Here is a 15,716-nt window from a genome sequence, read left to right as displayed (position 1 = left end):
CTATGATATTGAAAGGCCATGATTAGAGGGGATGTCTTTGCCTTGTCCCTGGTCTTAGAAAAGGCTTCCTCTTTTTCATCATTAAGTATGATGTTAGCTGAAGGATTTTGTAAATGTTCTTTTTCTAGCTGAGGAAAGTTACTCTTTTTCTGACTTACTGAGGTGTTTTTTTTTTTTAAATCATGAATTAGTGTTTGATTTTGTCAGATTCTTTTTCTGCATCTCATAATGTGAGGATGTGATTTTTCTGCTTTAGCTTGTTGATGCGATGTGTTACAGTAATTGATTTTTGAATGCTAAACCAGCCTCGCAACCGGGATAAATCCCAGTTGATCATGGTGTACAATTCTTTCTATACTTGTTAGATTCAACTTGCTAATATTTTTGTGGAGGATTTTTACAGCTATGCTCATGAGAGACATTGTAGTTTCCTTTGCCTACTGTGTCTTTGTCTAGTTTGTGTTATTATAGTGCTGGTCTCACAGAATGAGTTAGGAAGTAGTCTGTCCCTCTGCTCTGTCTTTGGTAGAACTCACGAGTGAACCCATCTGGGTCTGGTGCTTTCTGTTTTGGAAGTTGATTATTGATTCAAGTTCTTCAATAAATACAAGCCTATTCAGATTGCCTCTTTCATCTTGTGTGAGCTTTGGCAGATTGTGTCCTAAAAGAAATTGGTCCATTTTATTTATTAAGTTTGTGGGTATAGAATTGTTCCTAGTATTTATTATCCTTTTACTGTTCATGGGGTCTATGGTAATGACCCCTCTTTTATTACTGATGTGAGTAATTGGTGTTACTTGGTTATCTGGGTTAGAAGCTGAATTGATTTTACTGATCTTTTGAAATAACCAGCTCTTCATTTTGATTGTTTTTCCCTATTGATTTCATGTTTTCAACTTCATTGATTTCCTCTCTAGTTTTTATTATTTCTTTTCTTCTGCTTACTTTGGATTGAATTTGTTCTTCTCTTTTAGTTTCCTAAGGTGGAAGCTGGGCTATTGAGTCTGGATCTTCTTTTCTGATATGTGCATTCAGTTTTATAAATTTACCTTTAAGCACTTCTTTCACTGCAGCTGACAAATTTTGACAAACTGTGCTTTTATTTTCATTTATTTTAAAATATTTTTAAAAAGTTTCTCTTGATAGTTCTCCTTTGAAGCAAATGCTGTTAAAATTCTGTTAATTTCTATGTATTTGGGAATTTTCCAGTTGTCTTCCTGATACTGATTTCTACTTTAATTTCATCATGGTCTGAGACAGACATTGTATGGTTTCTGTTCTTTTAACATTGTTGAGGTGTGTTTTATTTAACATTGTTGAGGTATGTTTTATGGCCCAGAATATGATCTGTCTTTGTGAATGTTTCATGTGAGCTTGAGGAGAATGTATATTTTGCTATTGCTGGATGAAGTGGTCCAAAGATGTCAGTGATAACAAGTTGATTGATGGTGTTGTGTCCTTACTGATTTTCTGCCTGCTGGATCTGTCTGTTTCTGATAGTGGGGCATTGAAGTCTCCAATTTATAATAGTGGATTCATCTGTGTCTCCTTGTAGTTCTGTTAGTTTTTGCCTCACGTATTTGACACTCCATTTGTAGGTGCATACATGTGGGATTCTTAGAGCATTGACACTTTATCATTGTATAATGCCCCTCTTTATCCTGATGACTTTGCTTGCTCTGAAGTCTGCTTGATCTGAAATTAATATAGCTCTCTTGCTTTCGTTTGATTAGGGTGAGCATGTTTTTCTTTATCCCTTTACTCTTAATTTATATGTATCTTTGTATTTAAAGTGGGTTTCTTGTAGGTGATACAAAGTTTGTTGATGCCCCCCAACAATCTGTCTTTCAGTTTCTCCATTTAGACTATTGCTATTTAAAGTAATTATTGACATTGTTGGATTAATATTTATTACATTTGTTCCTGTTTTCTCCATTTCTTGTCCTTGATTTTTCTTCCTATTTTTGTTTTCTCCCCCTTTTTTTGCCTTTTTCAGTTTTTTATTTTTAAAAAGTTTTATTAAAATATAGTTGATTTACAATATTGTGATAATTTCTGCTGTTCAACAAAGTGATTCAGTTATACATGTACATACATCCATTCTTTTTCAGATTCTTTCCCCTTATAGATGATCACAGAATATTGGGTAGAGTGCCCTGTGCTATATAGAGCAGGCCACCATTTGGTGGGTGCCTTTTACAGTTTTAATTGATCAGTTTATATGATTGCATTTTTCTCCCCTGTCTTAGCATATCGGTTAGACCTTAAAAATTTTGTTAGTGGTTTCCTTGGAAATTGTAATACACATTTACAACTAATCCAGGTCCACTTTCAAATAACACTGTACTGTTTCACAGGTAGTACAGGTGCCTTATAACAACAAAGGAATCCTAATTCCTTCTTCCTGTCCATTGTGTCACTGATATTAATCATTTAACTTATGTATAAAGATATATATGTATTTATATATAAGTTGTGTACATAGGCATACATAATCAAATACATTGTTGCTGTTATTATTTTGAAGAAACCATTATTCATTAGATTAATTAAGAATAAGGAAGTTTTAATTTTACCTTCACTATTCCTCCTCCAGTCTTCTTTCTTTATGTAGAGTCAAGGTTTTGACCTACATAACTTTTCTTCTCTTTAAAAACTTCTTTTAACATATCTTGCAAGGCAGGTTTATTACCTTCTTTTTTTTTCTTGTCTCAAAAAGTTTATTTCTCCCTCACTATTGAAGGATGATTTTGCAGGGTATAGGATTCTCAGTCATTATTGTGTCAAATATTTCTTTGTTCCTTTTTTCCTTTTTCTCCTTCATATATTCCCATTATGTGTGTATTTTACCTCTTATAGTTATCTCACTGTTTTTGGATATTTTTTTTGTTCTGTATTTTCATTTAAGTTTTTTTTTTTTTTCCGTTTTTTGTTCTCTTCACCTTACAGGTTTGGAGGTTTCTACTGAGGCATCCTTAAGCTTTCCTCAGCTATGTGAAATCTACTGTTGAGCCTATCAGGGGCATTTATTTTAGCTACAGTGTTTTGATCTCTAGCATTTCCTTTTGTTTTGTGTTTTTTCTTGGACTTACCATCTCTCCATTTACATTACCTACATATTCTTTTTTTCTTCCCCCAGAGCTGCACCTGCAACATATGGAGGTTCCTAGGCTAGGGGTTGAATCGGAGCTGCAGCTGCAGGCCTATGCCACAGCCACAGCAATGCAAGATCCAAGCTGCATCTGTGACCTACACCATAGCCTGCAGCAACACCAGATCTTTAACTTACTGAGCAAAGCCAGAGATCAAACCTGCTTTATCATGGACACTGGGTTGGGTTCTTAACCTGCTGAGCCACAACAGGAACTCCTAGTTACCTATTCTGAAATACCTAATCTTCTGTCTACTTAATTTGTTAGAGCCCTTAATGTATTAATCATAGTTAAGTCCCCCTTCCCTTTTTTTTTTTTCAATTTTCAAAAAAATTTTAAACTTTTTTGTTTTTTTAGGGCCACACCTATGGCATATGGAAATTCCCAGGCTAGGTGTTGAATCAGAGCTGTAGCTGCTGGCCTATGCCACAGTCAAGCAACGTGGGATCCAAGCCGCATCTGCTACCTATGCCACAGCTCATGGCAACACCAGATCCTTAACCCACTGGGTGAGACCAGGGATCGAGGCGGAATCCTCATGGATACTAGTTGGGTTCGTTACCACTGAGCCACGATGGGAACTCCCTAAATCCCCATTTGATAATTTTAACATTCCTGCCAGATCTGAGTTTGGTTTTGATGCTTACTCTGTCTCTTCAAACTCTACACTGCCTTTTAGGACATCTAGTAATTTTTTTTTGGATAGTCATACCTGACGTACTAGGTAAAAGGAGCTGCTTTGAATCGGCCTTTGGTGACATGGGGAGGGGGGAGGTGTGAGGGAGGAGAAGTGTTCTGTAGCCTATGACCCTGTTTTTAGGGCCCCATCTTCTAAGGAGCTCTGCCTCCAACCTGTTTGCATCCCCAGTTTCCCCTCCTCCTTAGGTGTAGGACAGGGCGGCTGGAATGGGCTGCAGGTGGTATTGGTGGACATGCTACAGTTTATCTAACCAATCCTCTTTGGCTCTGCATTTGTCTCTAGTTGTTCTTTAGTTGAACAAACACCGAAATGAACAGTTGTGATGAATCTCCTTAGGAAAGTCACAGATCAGTGGGTATGAAGGCTCTCATGTTTGATGGAACTTCCCAAACTGCTGCCATGAATTTATAACACCACCAGAGATGCTCAAATACCTGTTGCTTTCACTGCTGGCCCACCTGTGAGCTGGCTCAAGTCCATCCCTGTTAATCTGAATAACAAAGAACAGAGAAGGGATGAGGATTTTCTTATCTCAAATCATAATTTTTTTTAATACAGTCAGATATCACACTTATTTAAAGTGGCATTTGGTTTTTCTTCCTTTTCGTGATTTGCCTAACTTGTACCCCTGGCCTGTTTTTCTTGTAAGGAAAAGTATTGTCTTTTTCCTGCTGTGTCTCTTAAGTCCTTGTCTCCAGTATGTCTTGCATGTCTTTTTCTAGAATATTTGCTTTTTTGTTTTGCTCTTGCAGTTTTTAACATAAAGAATTTAATTTTTCTGTAACCAGAAAAATTTTTCTGTAACAAAGGTTATTTACTTCTTAAGACAATCCCAACTCAACAATAAATACCTATTCATATTTTCATCCTGGACATTCAAAGGTTTTTTCCCCTAACATTCAAGTCTTTCATACTTACAGAATTAGTTTTGACATATACAGTGAATTAGAGAACTAACTTAATTTTTTGATAATTAGCCAATTTTAATTACATTTTCTAGCTGGTTATTGCTGGTAGATGGGATAACCAATAATTTTCATGTATTTATTTTACAGTTAGCAGCCTCTCAAATTCTTCCTTATTCCAATTTTTAGTTGATACTGTTTTTCTATGTAAAAAATCATATGTTTTTTCCCCCAGTATTTATACCTTCCATTTTCTTTGATTTCTATGGCTCTAATTTCTAGACCAATCTCAACAGAGAATGTTATGGTAGTTTCTATATATATATATATATTTTTTTTTTTTACCAAAATTTACCTTGTATTTTTTTTCTTCTCTCTTTTTTTTTTGTCTTTTGTCTTTTTAGGGCTGCACCCGTGGCATATGGAGGTTCCCAGACTAGGGGTCTAATCAGAGCTGTTGCTGCTGGCCTACGCCACAGCCACAGCAATGCCAGATCTGAGCCACAGAAACCCCAGCTCACGGCAATGCCAGATTCTTAACCCACTGAGCGAGGCCAGGGATTGAACCCGCAACCTCATGGTTCCTAGTTGGATTCATTTCTGCTGCACCACAATGGGAACTCACTTTTTATTTTTATTTTTTCTTTTTACAGCCGCACCTGCGGCATATGGAAGTTCCTGGGCTAGGGACTGGATTGGAGCTGCACATGCAGGCCTACACCACAGCCAAGGCAACACTGGATCTGAGCTGCATCTGCAACCTATGCCACCGCTTGTGTGTAACCCACTGAGCGAGGCCAGGGATCGAGCCCACATCTAATACTAATTGGGTCCTTAACCCACTGAGCGACAATGGGAACTCCATCTTTTTAGTGTTTATTTTTATAAAATTAAATCTTTTTCATTTTGTTGTTGCAGAAACTCTGGCTTATAGGAAGCTTTCAGTTACCATTCCCTCTGCCCTGTTGGTGATGTCTCAGAGGCTGCCCCATGGCTGACTCTGGGCAGAGAGGATCATGGGCACAGGGCTCTCCTGGTTGTGAACTTTATGTAAGATAAACAAGGTGCCCTCTCTGTTCATCCTCCTCAAGCCAGTCGGCCGCTTAGGCCCTGTAAGGACCAAGCACTGACCATACGGAAACCCTAGTGGGTATCATCCTGCAGCCAAGAACCAGCCACTCTGTAATGTGTGAAAGGCTGCTGTTGCCTCACAGTGTCTGTTGCGATTTTCTGGACTGTATCCACTGGAAAAAGAAATGTTCTAAAGTCATACATCCCTTTTTATTTGGCATTTGTTTAAGCTGGAGAACTGGGAGTGAGGACCTGGGGAACAAGAGGTGCAGTTGGCCCTGCATGGTTCCCTCTACTCTTAGGAGGCCAGAGATTTGGGGGGCCCATGGGGAACCTTCCACCCCACCCCCCGTGCAGACTCATCCTGATCCCTCCCTCCCATGTCCTCTGGGAGGCGCGTCCAGCTCCCACTGCCTCACCCCCAACAAGCTCCATTCACAGGGGAGTGGCTTCGTGTCAGCCAGGCCATTGGCCTCGCACATCCCTCTGACCCTGAGAGGCCACGCCCCCGCATTACTGCCTCACACAAAGGTGTTGTGGGCCCTTGGGCAGGCTGGTGGAACATTCAGCCCCAGGTAGGCCCTGGTCTCCAGGGAGACCCTGAGGGACAAACACAGGCATTTTGTTGTGTGGGGCAGGTTGGATGGTTAGGCCAACATTCTGGGGCAGGTCCACTGGCTCCTGTGTGGCACAGCTTGGCCAGCCCCCAGCTCACGCTGCTGCCCTGCCACCCCTCTCCTCATGCTCTCTCCCCATTGTTAGTTGTCCTTCACTGTGGCTCCAGGCACCTGTGGGGGCACCAGACCCATGCTCCCTCACTGGCCACCTGTCTGCCTGCTTGACGCCCCTCCTTCCTCCTGCCTGTGCCCACCTTCTCCCTCCGTCCTGGGTCTCCTCTGGTCTGACAGGGATTTAAGAAGGTTGTTAAGAGCTTCATGCATCCATGACTGTAAATAAATGCTATTGGATTGGGTCATATTTTGTGCTTGGAGCCAGAAACTTAGAAACTTAGAAAGTTTTATGCTTAGTTGACTTTATGGAAAACAATTTTATTCATAAATATTAGGAACACAGATTTTTAAATAATAACTATACTGTGAATTGCCACACACTTCCATTGGAGGATCTTTGCAGCTAAAGTCACAATGTGAGAGGCAGAGAGCTCCTGGGTGCAGATAGGGAAGTGGATCTTTTTCATGTTGGATCTTGGAACAAGCCATCGCTTAGGGTCTTTCCTTAGCTTCAGAGATGCTAACCAGTCTCTTGGTTCTGTTTTTGTATCTTTTTCTGTGTGTGTCCCTGTCTTGCCTACATGGGGATTCCAGGATGAGGTCCTGACTGTCATCAGAAGAGTGGATGACAACTGGGCAGAGGGAATGCTGGGAGACAAGGTGGGGATCTTCCCCCTCCTATATGTGGAGGTAAGGCTGCACCCTCAGACTCATCCCCTCCTGTAGGTGGAGTTGAGGCCATGCCCCCAGACCCACCCCTCCCATAGGTGGAGGTGAGGCCCTGCCCTGGCCCTCTCTTGCCCTTTGCTGTTTGCCTCACCAGACTGAGAGTAACCTGACCTTGGAGCCCCTTCTCTAAGGAAAAAGAGGTTACCCCACAGTCATCAGCGTCAAATGGGGACAGCCTGTGGGTTTTATTCCACCCAGAGGGTGTAAGAATGGCCTTGGTCTCTGGGTGTGGTCTGCCCACCTGTCTGCCCCTCATCTCACCTCCGATGAGGCAGAGCCCACAGACCTTCCCTACTTCTCAGGAGTCTTGGGCCCAGCCCCATTTTTCAGAGACTCTCCCGGGTTGTGCTGCCTTTGTCCCCCAAACCCCAGGGGACAAGGTCTCATACCCAGAGACCGCCTTTCCTTGAGACTCCGTGAACACTGAGGGAACATTGAGGCTCCTGGAACTCCGGGTTGGGGGCAGCTGGTCAGTTGCAGGTCCCTGGAGTGGAGAGGTTTCGGGCTTATTCGAGGCCTGTGGTTTCCTGCCTTTTTTGTGTGACCAAGAAGCCTAGGTTTCCAGTGAGGAGTTACAGGCAGTGGCCCAGCGGGGCCTGTTCAGAACCTTTGACCTTTAAACCCCTGGTACCATGGGCTGTATGTCCGCTGTTTGTCAGCATACATCCGCATGTGTAAGTCCCCAGGCTGACCACCCACTCCACCTGTGCTCCACTGTGTCACCCTAACAGTCTTCAGCCAGTGCATGCACCCCAAACCCTCTGAGGAGTCCTCATCCAGCTTCTCAGCAGCCCCTGTGGGAACACCAAGCGCACCCCAGCTTGACAGATGAACCAGCAGACTTAGCCTCAGTCCCAGCCCCCAGGGTCCCCACCCAGAATTTGCAGTCCCCCAGCTCAGGGCAGGGCTATGCATGGTGTGGGGACTTGGCCTGCTTTGCCCCAGCTGAGTTCTGTGGGCCAGTGTCTTCCGTTCCCTGCAGGGTGAAGTCCACTCACTGGGCGGGGGTGTCCAGGGCCTTCTATGGTTTAGCCTCAGCTGTTTTTCCAGCCTCATCCCAGCCCTTTGCTCCTCTTTCCCTGAATCTCTTGCACCTGTGGTTGTCACACTTACTCTGGGTGAGCTGCCCAGCAGATCCTGAGAGCTCCCACCAGTGTCCACACACACATGCATGCTCTCTGGCACACTTGTGGGAACACACATGTGTCCATCCATGTGTGCACATGCTCTCTGGTACACTTGTGAGGGCACACACGTGCCCATCTGTGTGCACACACTGCTCTCTGGTATACTTGGGACACACATGTCTAACCATGTGCACACATGCTCTCTGGTATACTCGGGACACACGTGCCCACCTGTGTGCACATACACTCTCTGCCCCCCACCCCACCAGGGCCACAGTCCCCAGTACCTTCAGCCTCATTTGTGCATTTTCTTCAACACTGGGAGGTGGGCTTCTCCATCCTGCCGCTTAAGACCCAAGAACTCAACACAATAAACCAGGCGTGGAGAGTCTGAGCTCTTTGGTCAGTGGGACCTCTTCCAAGGCTGACTCATGCTGGGCCACTCAAGGCAGCACAGGGACATTCCTAGGAGCCTGTCGCCATGCCCCAGACTGAGATGCCATTGCAGTGGGACGGATACTGGAGCCGGATGTACACATGGCAGAGAAAAGGAAAAGGCTACATTCAAAAGTGTGGATACATCTCATAGGCAAACTTTTGGAAGGAGCCAGAGAGAAAAGAGTGAGCCTGCTCCCTGCTCTCTTAGAAGTTCAGGAGCAGCAGAATTTGCCCCACCCCTGACCAAAGAGGGAGGCTGGGCCAGGTGGCTTGGTTAACACCTGTGCTGTTCTCTTTGAAGTGCAGAAGCTAAGAAAATGTTTTGTATGGAATTCAGGCAAGTAACAGTGCCTCCTGCAGAAGGCCAAGTGGCCCAGGGCTCCCCTTCCCTGGAAGGACCTTGGGCATGGTCAGGGAGAGCCTGGGCCAGGGCAGGAAAACCAGTCAGCGGGGCTGCCTGAGGCCCTCGTGCTTCAGGCACACTCTGCTGAGAGCCAAGGTCTGCGCCCCCCAGATCCTGGTTGCCTGGGCCCTGGAGAGGGTCCTCAAGACACTCCTGGAGGGTATGGGGGCTCCTGCCTGTTGGGAAGATGGCTCGGATCGTCAATGTTGGAAAATGAGACACATGAACACAGGAAGATCTCGACGAGGCTTTTTACTTCCGCAGAAGGGTGCAGGTACTCAAAAAGCATGGGTACTCAAAAAGCACACACAAAGAAGAAAAGACCCTCCCTATTTTTCCCTAATGCAGGTGATGTACCTGTCCCCTTCCCATTGGCCAGGTCAGGGCGCATGTTCTTCTCGGTTGGCTAATTTGAAACAAATTGTTACTGGGAGAAGAGGGGAAAAGGGGGAGGGTGTCACAGGAGTTTCAGCCAAAACTGGAGCAAAATGGAGTAACCAAGATTTTCTTTGATAGAAAAGACATTATGTTACTTTCCACACACCTGCCCCTCTGCCCTCAGCATGGTCTCCTTCCCCCTCGCATAGCTCCTCCCAGGCTGGGGCTGGGCTTCTCCCAGAAACGGTGACCTGAGCTGCTCCATCCTGCACCTTCCCAGGCAGGGCTCCAGCCACACAGCACCTGGCCCCCCACCACCGCCCTTGGGTTCCTGGCCGTAGCCACAGCCTCAGATGTTGTGAACAGACTCTTGGACATCAGCAGCTGCTGAAGAAGGAGGCTCTGGAGGGGGTTTTCTAAGATCCGCTCACCGGGTGTGTCCCATTGCATTTTGAAGTGGAATTGACTCGCCCTCGCCCGGCCTCTGGGGTGTTCCATGTGGGCTGCAAAGCTCAGACTGTCTTCCCTCCAGGAGGGAGCTGGGCCTGTCATCAGAGCACGGTTCAGGGTGGGGTTTACCCTGAAGACATAGCTCAGTCTTGGTTATGCTCCTCGCAGGGCTGCTTTTTAGGAGCCGTTCTCCGTCCTCCGGCTCTGCAGCTGTGGTTTGAGGGGCAGGCGTGGGGCATGAGACTGCTTGGGCCCTGCGGTGCTGGCCGGCTGTGATGCCTGACCAAGGAGGACCTTTTGGGAGTGGACTAGAGACGCTTCATCCTCTCCCACCCCAGGGGGCTCTTCTACAGGGCTCGCCTGGCAGGCACCCGGGCACACATGGGTTAAACTCAGAGCTGGCCTGGCTCCTGCTGTTTTCTGAGCGGGCATCCTGTCTCCAGAAGTGTCCATATGTCTGGCTCACTGTGGAAATCCTCCTCTCACCACGTTCTCCTCAACTACTGGCTGCATCCACAGCAGAGCTTGGGGTGCTGGTCCTGGGGGCAGGCACCTCCCCCAACCCAGACTCTCCCACTGCCTTCCCAGCCTCTCCATCCAGGAACCTGCTTCCTCTCCTCGTCCCTACTGCTCAGGGGTGGGCACATCCAGCAGCACCTCTACAGTGGGACCAACAGCACAGCTCACAGTCCCCTGCCCACCAGTCAGGTGTCGCTCAGGATGGAGGGGAGCAGGCTGGGTCACTCTTAGCCTCAGAGGCCAAACCCACATGTGACTGGACTTCCCTTCTGGGCTCTGGTTTTTGAGGGTTTGGGATCTGGTGCCAAAGCTTCACACCGAAGTTTCACAACACCTGTCAGCCACAGGGGGTTTTGGCCTCCCCCGAACACCCGAGAAACTGTGCGGGGGCTGCCTGATGAATGTCTGAGTGCACATTGGCCAGGTTGGAAGACAGAGGCAGGATGGAGATTCGGGGTCTTTGGCACATAGACGGAACAACCACAGGGGTGGGTGCATGTCCCCATTCTTGCCCTGCACCTGCTGCCCCCTCCCCCGCTGGTCTGTTGTCCTCACTGTAACTGAAGCTGTTTCTCTCACACCCGCCCCTTCCCACCCCCCAGCTGGGGCTCCACTGCCTACAGGGTGTGATGGGATATGTCACCTTCCTGCCTGCGTCCCAGCCCCTGTGTCCCTCTCCCTGAGCGCAGATGCCAGGCTCCCCGGGGTTTACCGCTCCTTTTCTGAGCTTGTGGCCTTGGTGCCAGGAGCCTGCACCCTTGCTCACCTTTGGAAACTCAGTCCCCTGCCTCCACGAAGCCATCCTGAGCCCTGCTCCTGGCTGTTTCCAGCCTCTTTCCTGGCTCCCACTGACCCTGATCCTGTGTTCGTTCCTGGTGCCCCCCATGCTTGGTACTTGTTCAAGTGCTTGATGCAGCCCAACAGCTGGGGCCAGTTTTTGGATTCAGTAGAAGGCAGGGATCGTGCAGAGTCAGATGCTTTGGAGATTTTGGGGGGCAGACTGAGGCAGAAGAGGTGCCAGACAAGTTAACTGGAAAAAGGACGAGCCTAGGCCGGCTGCCTGGACGTGGAGGGAGATGCGGTTGCCTGGATCCCAGCATCAGACTTTGGCCACCCCCGCCCCCTGGGCCTCCCTTGGGCTCTGCCCCCACATCTCCTCCCCCTGAGACCCCACCCCTGTGGTCACTGGGCTGCAGCTTCCTCTGTCCCAGGACACTTTAAGGGGGATGGGAACCCCTTTGTCCTGCTTCCTGACCTCACTGTGCCTGGAGCCCCCCCACCCTCTCCCTCCACACCCCCTTGAGGAGACCTAGTTTGATGCCTCAGCAGGCAAGGTTTCCTTCAGCTCCCACTGAGCTTGATCGGGGACCCAGGTGTGGGAATCATGACATGTCTGCTTGGCCCCAGAGCTCAAGCAAGGCCACAGAGCAGGAACCATGATAGGTGACAGGAGATAGGTGAGTGTAGCTTGCGAAGAGGCAGATGGGCCAGAGCTAGGGGTCACGATGAGAGAGGCCCAGGACCACTAGGTGTGAGGGGCTGGAAGGAAGTTAGGGGGTGCCTCCCTCCAACTGCCACCCAGATCCATCCAAGCCAGCCCACACCTAGCCCTCTGCAGAGCTGGATGCATCTGGATGGTATCTGCTGAGAGTCTGTGTCCCAAACTGGGAGCCACATGGGCACCTGTGGGTGACAGAGGGAGGATAGGTGAGCTCCAGAAAGTGGGGCAACCTCACCTCTGGGCATCCAGAGAGTTCTGACCTTGGGGAACCCAATTCAGGCCTCTGTTGGTGAGTACCACGGGCCTCAGCTTTGGTGTTGACCGCACCCTGTGGGGTGTGCAAGCAGACTGCCAAGGTGGTGACCTTTACAGATCCTGGGAAGCAATGGAGGCCAAGCAGATCTTGATTTAGCCAAATAGATGTTCTACCCGAAATGGTGTGGTGATTAACAGTAGCTGCTTCCTGTCTGAGCAGCAGTGCGATAATTACAGTGGCTGTCACCCAAGCCTCGGCTGGTTGCAGCGTTGCACTCTTGCTCCTGTACACTGTTGTCTCTTTGTCACTTGATTTTATGAAGAGAGGGCATTATTCTGCTCTCGGCCTCCCTGGGAGCAGATGGCCCTGCCGTTGTTCCTTGGTCTGGGCCGTTCCGTCTCAGAGGTGCCAGCTGCCCTCGTGCCCTGGGTTCACCCCCAGTTCTCTGCTTATTACCTTGCCTTTGTCTTGGTTTTTCAGCTCGAGCCCTGGGCCAGGCAGAGTGGTTCCAGGGAGGAGGCTGGGGATGGTCTGCAGCAACTAACGGGAGATCCATACCCAGGCTCAGGAGCCACCCGGAGCCCCCTCAGCCTCAGGGTCTCTGCAGACCCTCCCCACTCCCTGAAGGTGTCTTCCCAGTTGAGGGCTCCATGCCTGGAAGAGAAACCTAGTGTATCAGGGAGGGCCTGGGTGGTGGGAGAGGGGAGCAGGGTCTGACTCCCTGCTTCCCAGAAGCCCCTGCCCCTGTCCGCTTGGCAGACATGGACTGGGTGGCGCAGCTCTGGGCCTGCAGGCTGCCTTCCTCCAGCTGAGCCATGTGTCTGCACTGGGTTCTCCCTCTGCCAGCATGGATGGAGGGGGATGGAGGTGTGGTGCCTGCAGGGGACCCAGTGAGGAACCGGGCACAGTGCCCCTGGGTCCAGCAGGGCACAGACGAGGATTGTTGCGTGACCACCAGGCTGTTAGTCCTCCTGCATGTGCAGACAGGAGGACTCTCCAAAGAGGCCACTGAGACGGGCAGCCCTGCAGGCCCCCAGGCCCCTGGCTTGTGGCCCAATGAGATGGCAACACTTCTTCACCGGGAACCGGTTCACAACTAGCAGCTTGCAGCCACATCTGGATGTTTCACTGTGAAGCATGAGGTAGACTCACGTGGCTACAGCTTGTTCCTGTGACTCTCCTGTCCCATGGCCTCCCTTATTGCAGGGCTGGCGGGTGGGCCTGGCCCAGAACCTCTCAGGGGCATCTTGTACCAGACCTCTGTTCTTTCCCGCAGGCAGCCTCAATTGACACAGGGGCTCCAGTCCCTGCCTGTGTGGGAGGAGAGGTGGCCTTGGTGGGGCAGGCGGTGGGAAGCACACACCCAGCAGATGGACAGACAGACAGATGGGGCTTCTGGGCTGCAAATGGCCGGCTGGGTATCCAGGGAGCTCATCTCTAGAAGCTGCAGGGTGTCTCCCTCAATTCCTGGGTGCATGTCTGGCCCGCGCGCTGGCCCCGCTGCAGACATGGGGGTGTAGTGTGGCTGTCCGAGCGCCTTCTCTGCAGATGCTGGGCTGTTGATGCTTCTGTTCCTGTTGCCTGACTCTTCTCTGTGAACGTCTGTGCAGTCGACTTATAGGTTACATTGTCCTGCTTCTTTGCATGCTTGGTGTCTTTAATAAGATGCCTGTGTTGTAAATCTTGGCTTTTCCGGTGCTGGGTGTTTCGTGTTCCTACAGAGATTTGCAAACCTTGTTCTTCAAGGTACCAAGTTATACAGGGAGCAGCATGATGCTTTTGTGTCTTGCTCTGAAGCTTTGTTAGGCAGGGCTGGGGCTCCTATACCGTGGGGCTAATCACCCCACTTCTGCAGCTCTATTCTTCACTCCACATTCTGGGATGTGTGTGGTTCTTCACTCCTGAGCTGACTCATGTCCCACTGTTTCATAAACCTGTGTTTAGCATTTCAGGTGAGAGGGTGGATATGGTCCTTGTTACTCCTCTGTGTTAACCTGTGATGGTTGAGAAGCTGGAAGTAAGGGTGACAAACCCTTATGTTGTACATCCTAAACGAATACAGTGTTTATGTCAACTGTATCTCAGTAAAACCGGGAGTGGGGGAACAAGTAAGGACAAAAAAATGAGGATCCAAGAGGTACTTTTGGCCGAACAGGAAAGCTGTAGGTCAGCTGTGGCTCTCTGTGTGGAATCCCCCCTGGTTCAAGGCCAAGAGTAGAAAGTTGGCTTTCATCTGAGGTGAGGTGATGGTTCTCTGTGGAGCTAGGTTACAGCCACGTCCAGACTGTCCTGTTGGCAGTGCTCTAGGTAGGCAGTAGGTGTGTCACCAGCTGGTAGCTCCTCCATGTCTCCTCAGCAGGTGTGACATCTGCTTCCTCACCGAGATCCCAACCCTCCAGACACCCCGATTCTGCCACATCAGAGGGGAGGCGACAAAGCCAGAGGAGGGAAGCAGGAGTTCAGGGGCTTCTGCCATAGAACCTTGGGGGGGGGGGAGTGCAGTTTTGCTTGAAGCTCTGTTTTATTTTTGTGGTTGCACATCCTGTTTTTCATGAGCTTCTACTTCAGGGGGCAGCTGTGGGCAGGGATACCCCACCCTTGACCCGGGTATGAGTCCCACCTGCGTTTCTGGGTCCAGGTGTGGACTGTGCCCTCATGAAGACTTAATGCACTCACCTCCCAGGTGACGGACGCCCAGTCACCAAGGGGAAGGTGAGGAGCTGGCAGGGCCTGTCGTGGGTAAGACCTCAGTGTCCTTCACACAGCCTCGCCAGGATCTGCGTCTGTACTCTGAGGCGTGATCTGGATGCCAGGGTGTGGTCGTTGGGTTTTCCCCCACAGAAACAGGCAGGCGCATAGGTCTCAGCTTACCCTGATCCCTCCCTCCTTTAGCTGTTTTTGAACCATTTGTGAAGTTACCATCTTGTAACACAAAATACAACGAGGTAGCATATATTGTCTCTGATTCTGTAATTGCCGAGCATTTCCTCAGCATCGCGTCTGTCTCTGTAACTCTGGAAGGAGCTGCTTTGAGGCTGGACCAGTAGCACAGACTTCTTTTCCCTCTCGTCCTGGCACAGTACTGGGCACACAGTGGGCAGTAGTACATTTGTGCGGTGTTATCAGGTTGTGGGCCAGTATTTCACAGAACTCGTCAGAGTATGAGGATTAAGCCAGTGGCCGTTTCTAAAGTCTTAGCTGATACACGTTCAGCACGTTCTTGAAAGTGCCGGGTGGGACTTGGAAAGTCCTTGTGAAACCGGAGTCCCCAGGAATTGTCCCTGCCTGCTGGCCCCCTGCCCCACCCCCCCAGAGCCTCTGTGTGGGAGCCCCACCCACAGCCTACAGGTCGGCCC

General features: G+C 49.1%; 1 protein-coding gene across 1 annotated transcript in view; it reads left to right on the top strand.

The window, feature by feature from the left end:
• SH3RF3 (SH3 domain containing ring finger 3) overlaps positions 1–15,716 on the top strand; it is a 204,079-nt gene that overhangs the window by 108,125 nt on the left and 80,238 nt on the right. The window contains exon 6 of the mRNA XM_047782790.1: positions 7,154–7,249. Coding sequence (XP_047638746.1) covers positions 7,154–7,249 — 96 coding nt within the window. The remainder of the gene's footprint in view (positions 1–7,153; positions 7,250–15,716) is intronic.

This window comes from Phacochoerus africanus, chromosome 5, assembly GCF_016906955.1.
Source record: "Phacochoerus africanus isolate WHEZ1 chromosome 5, ROS_Pafr_v1, whole genome shotgun sequence".
Lineage (NCBI taxonomy): Eukaryota > Metazoa > Chordata > Mammalia > Artiodactyla > Suidae > Phacochoerus > Phacochoerus africanus.
Note: the sequence above shows the minus strand (reverse complement) of the source record. Positions and strands in the feature narration are given on the sequence as shown.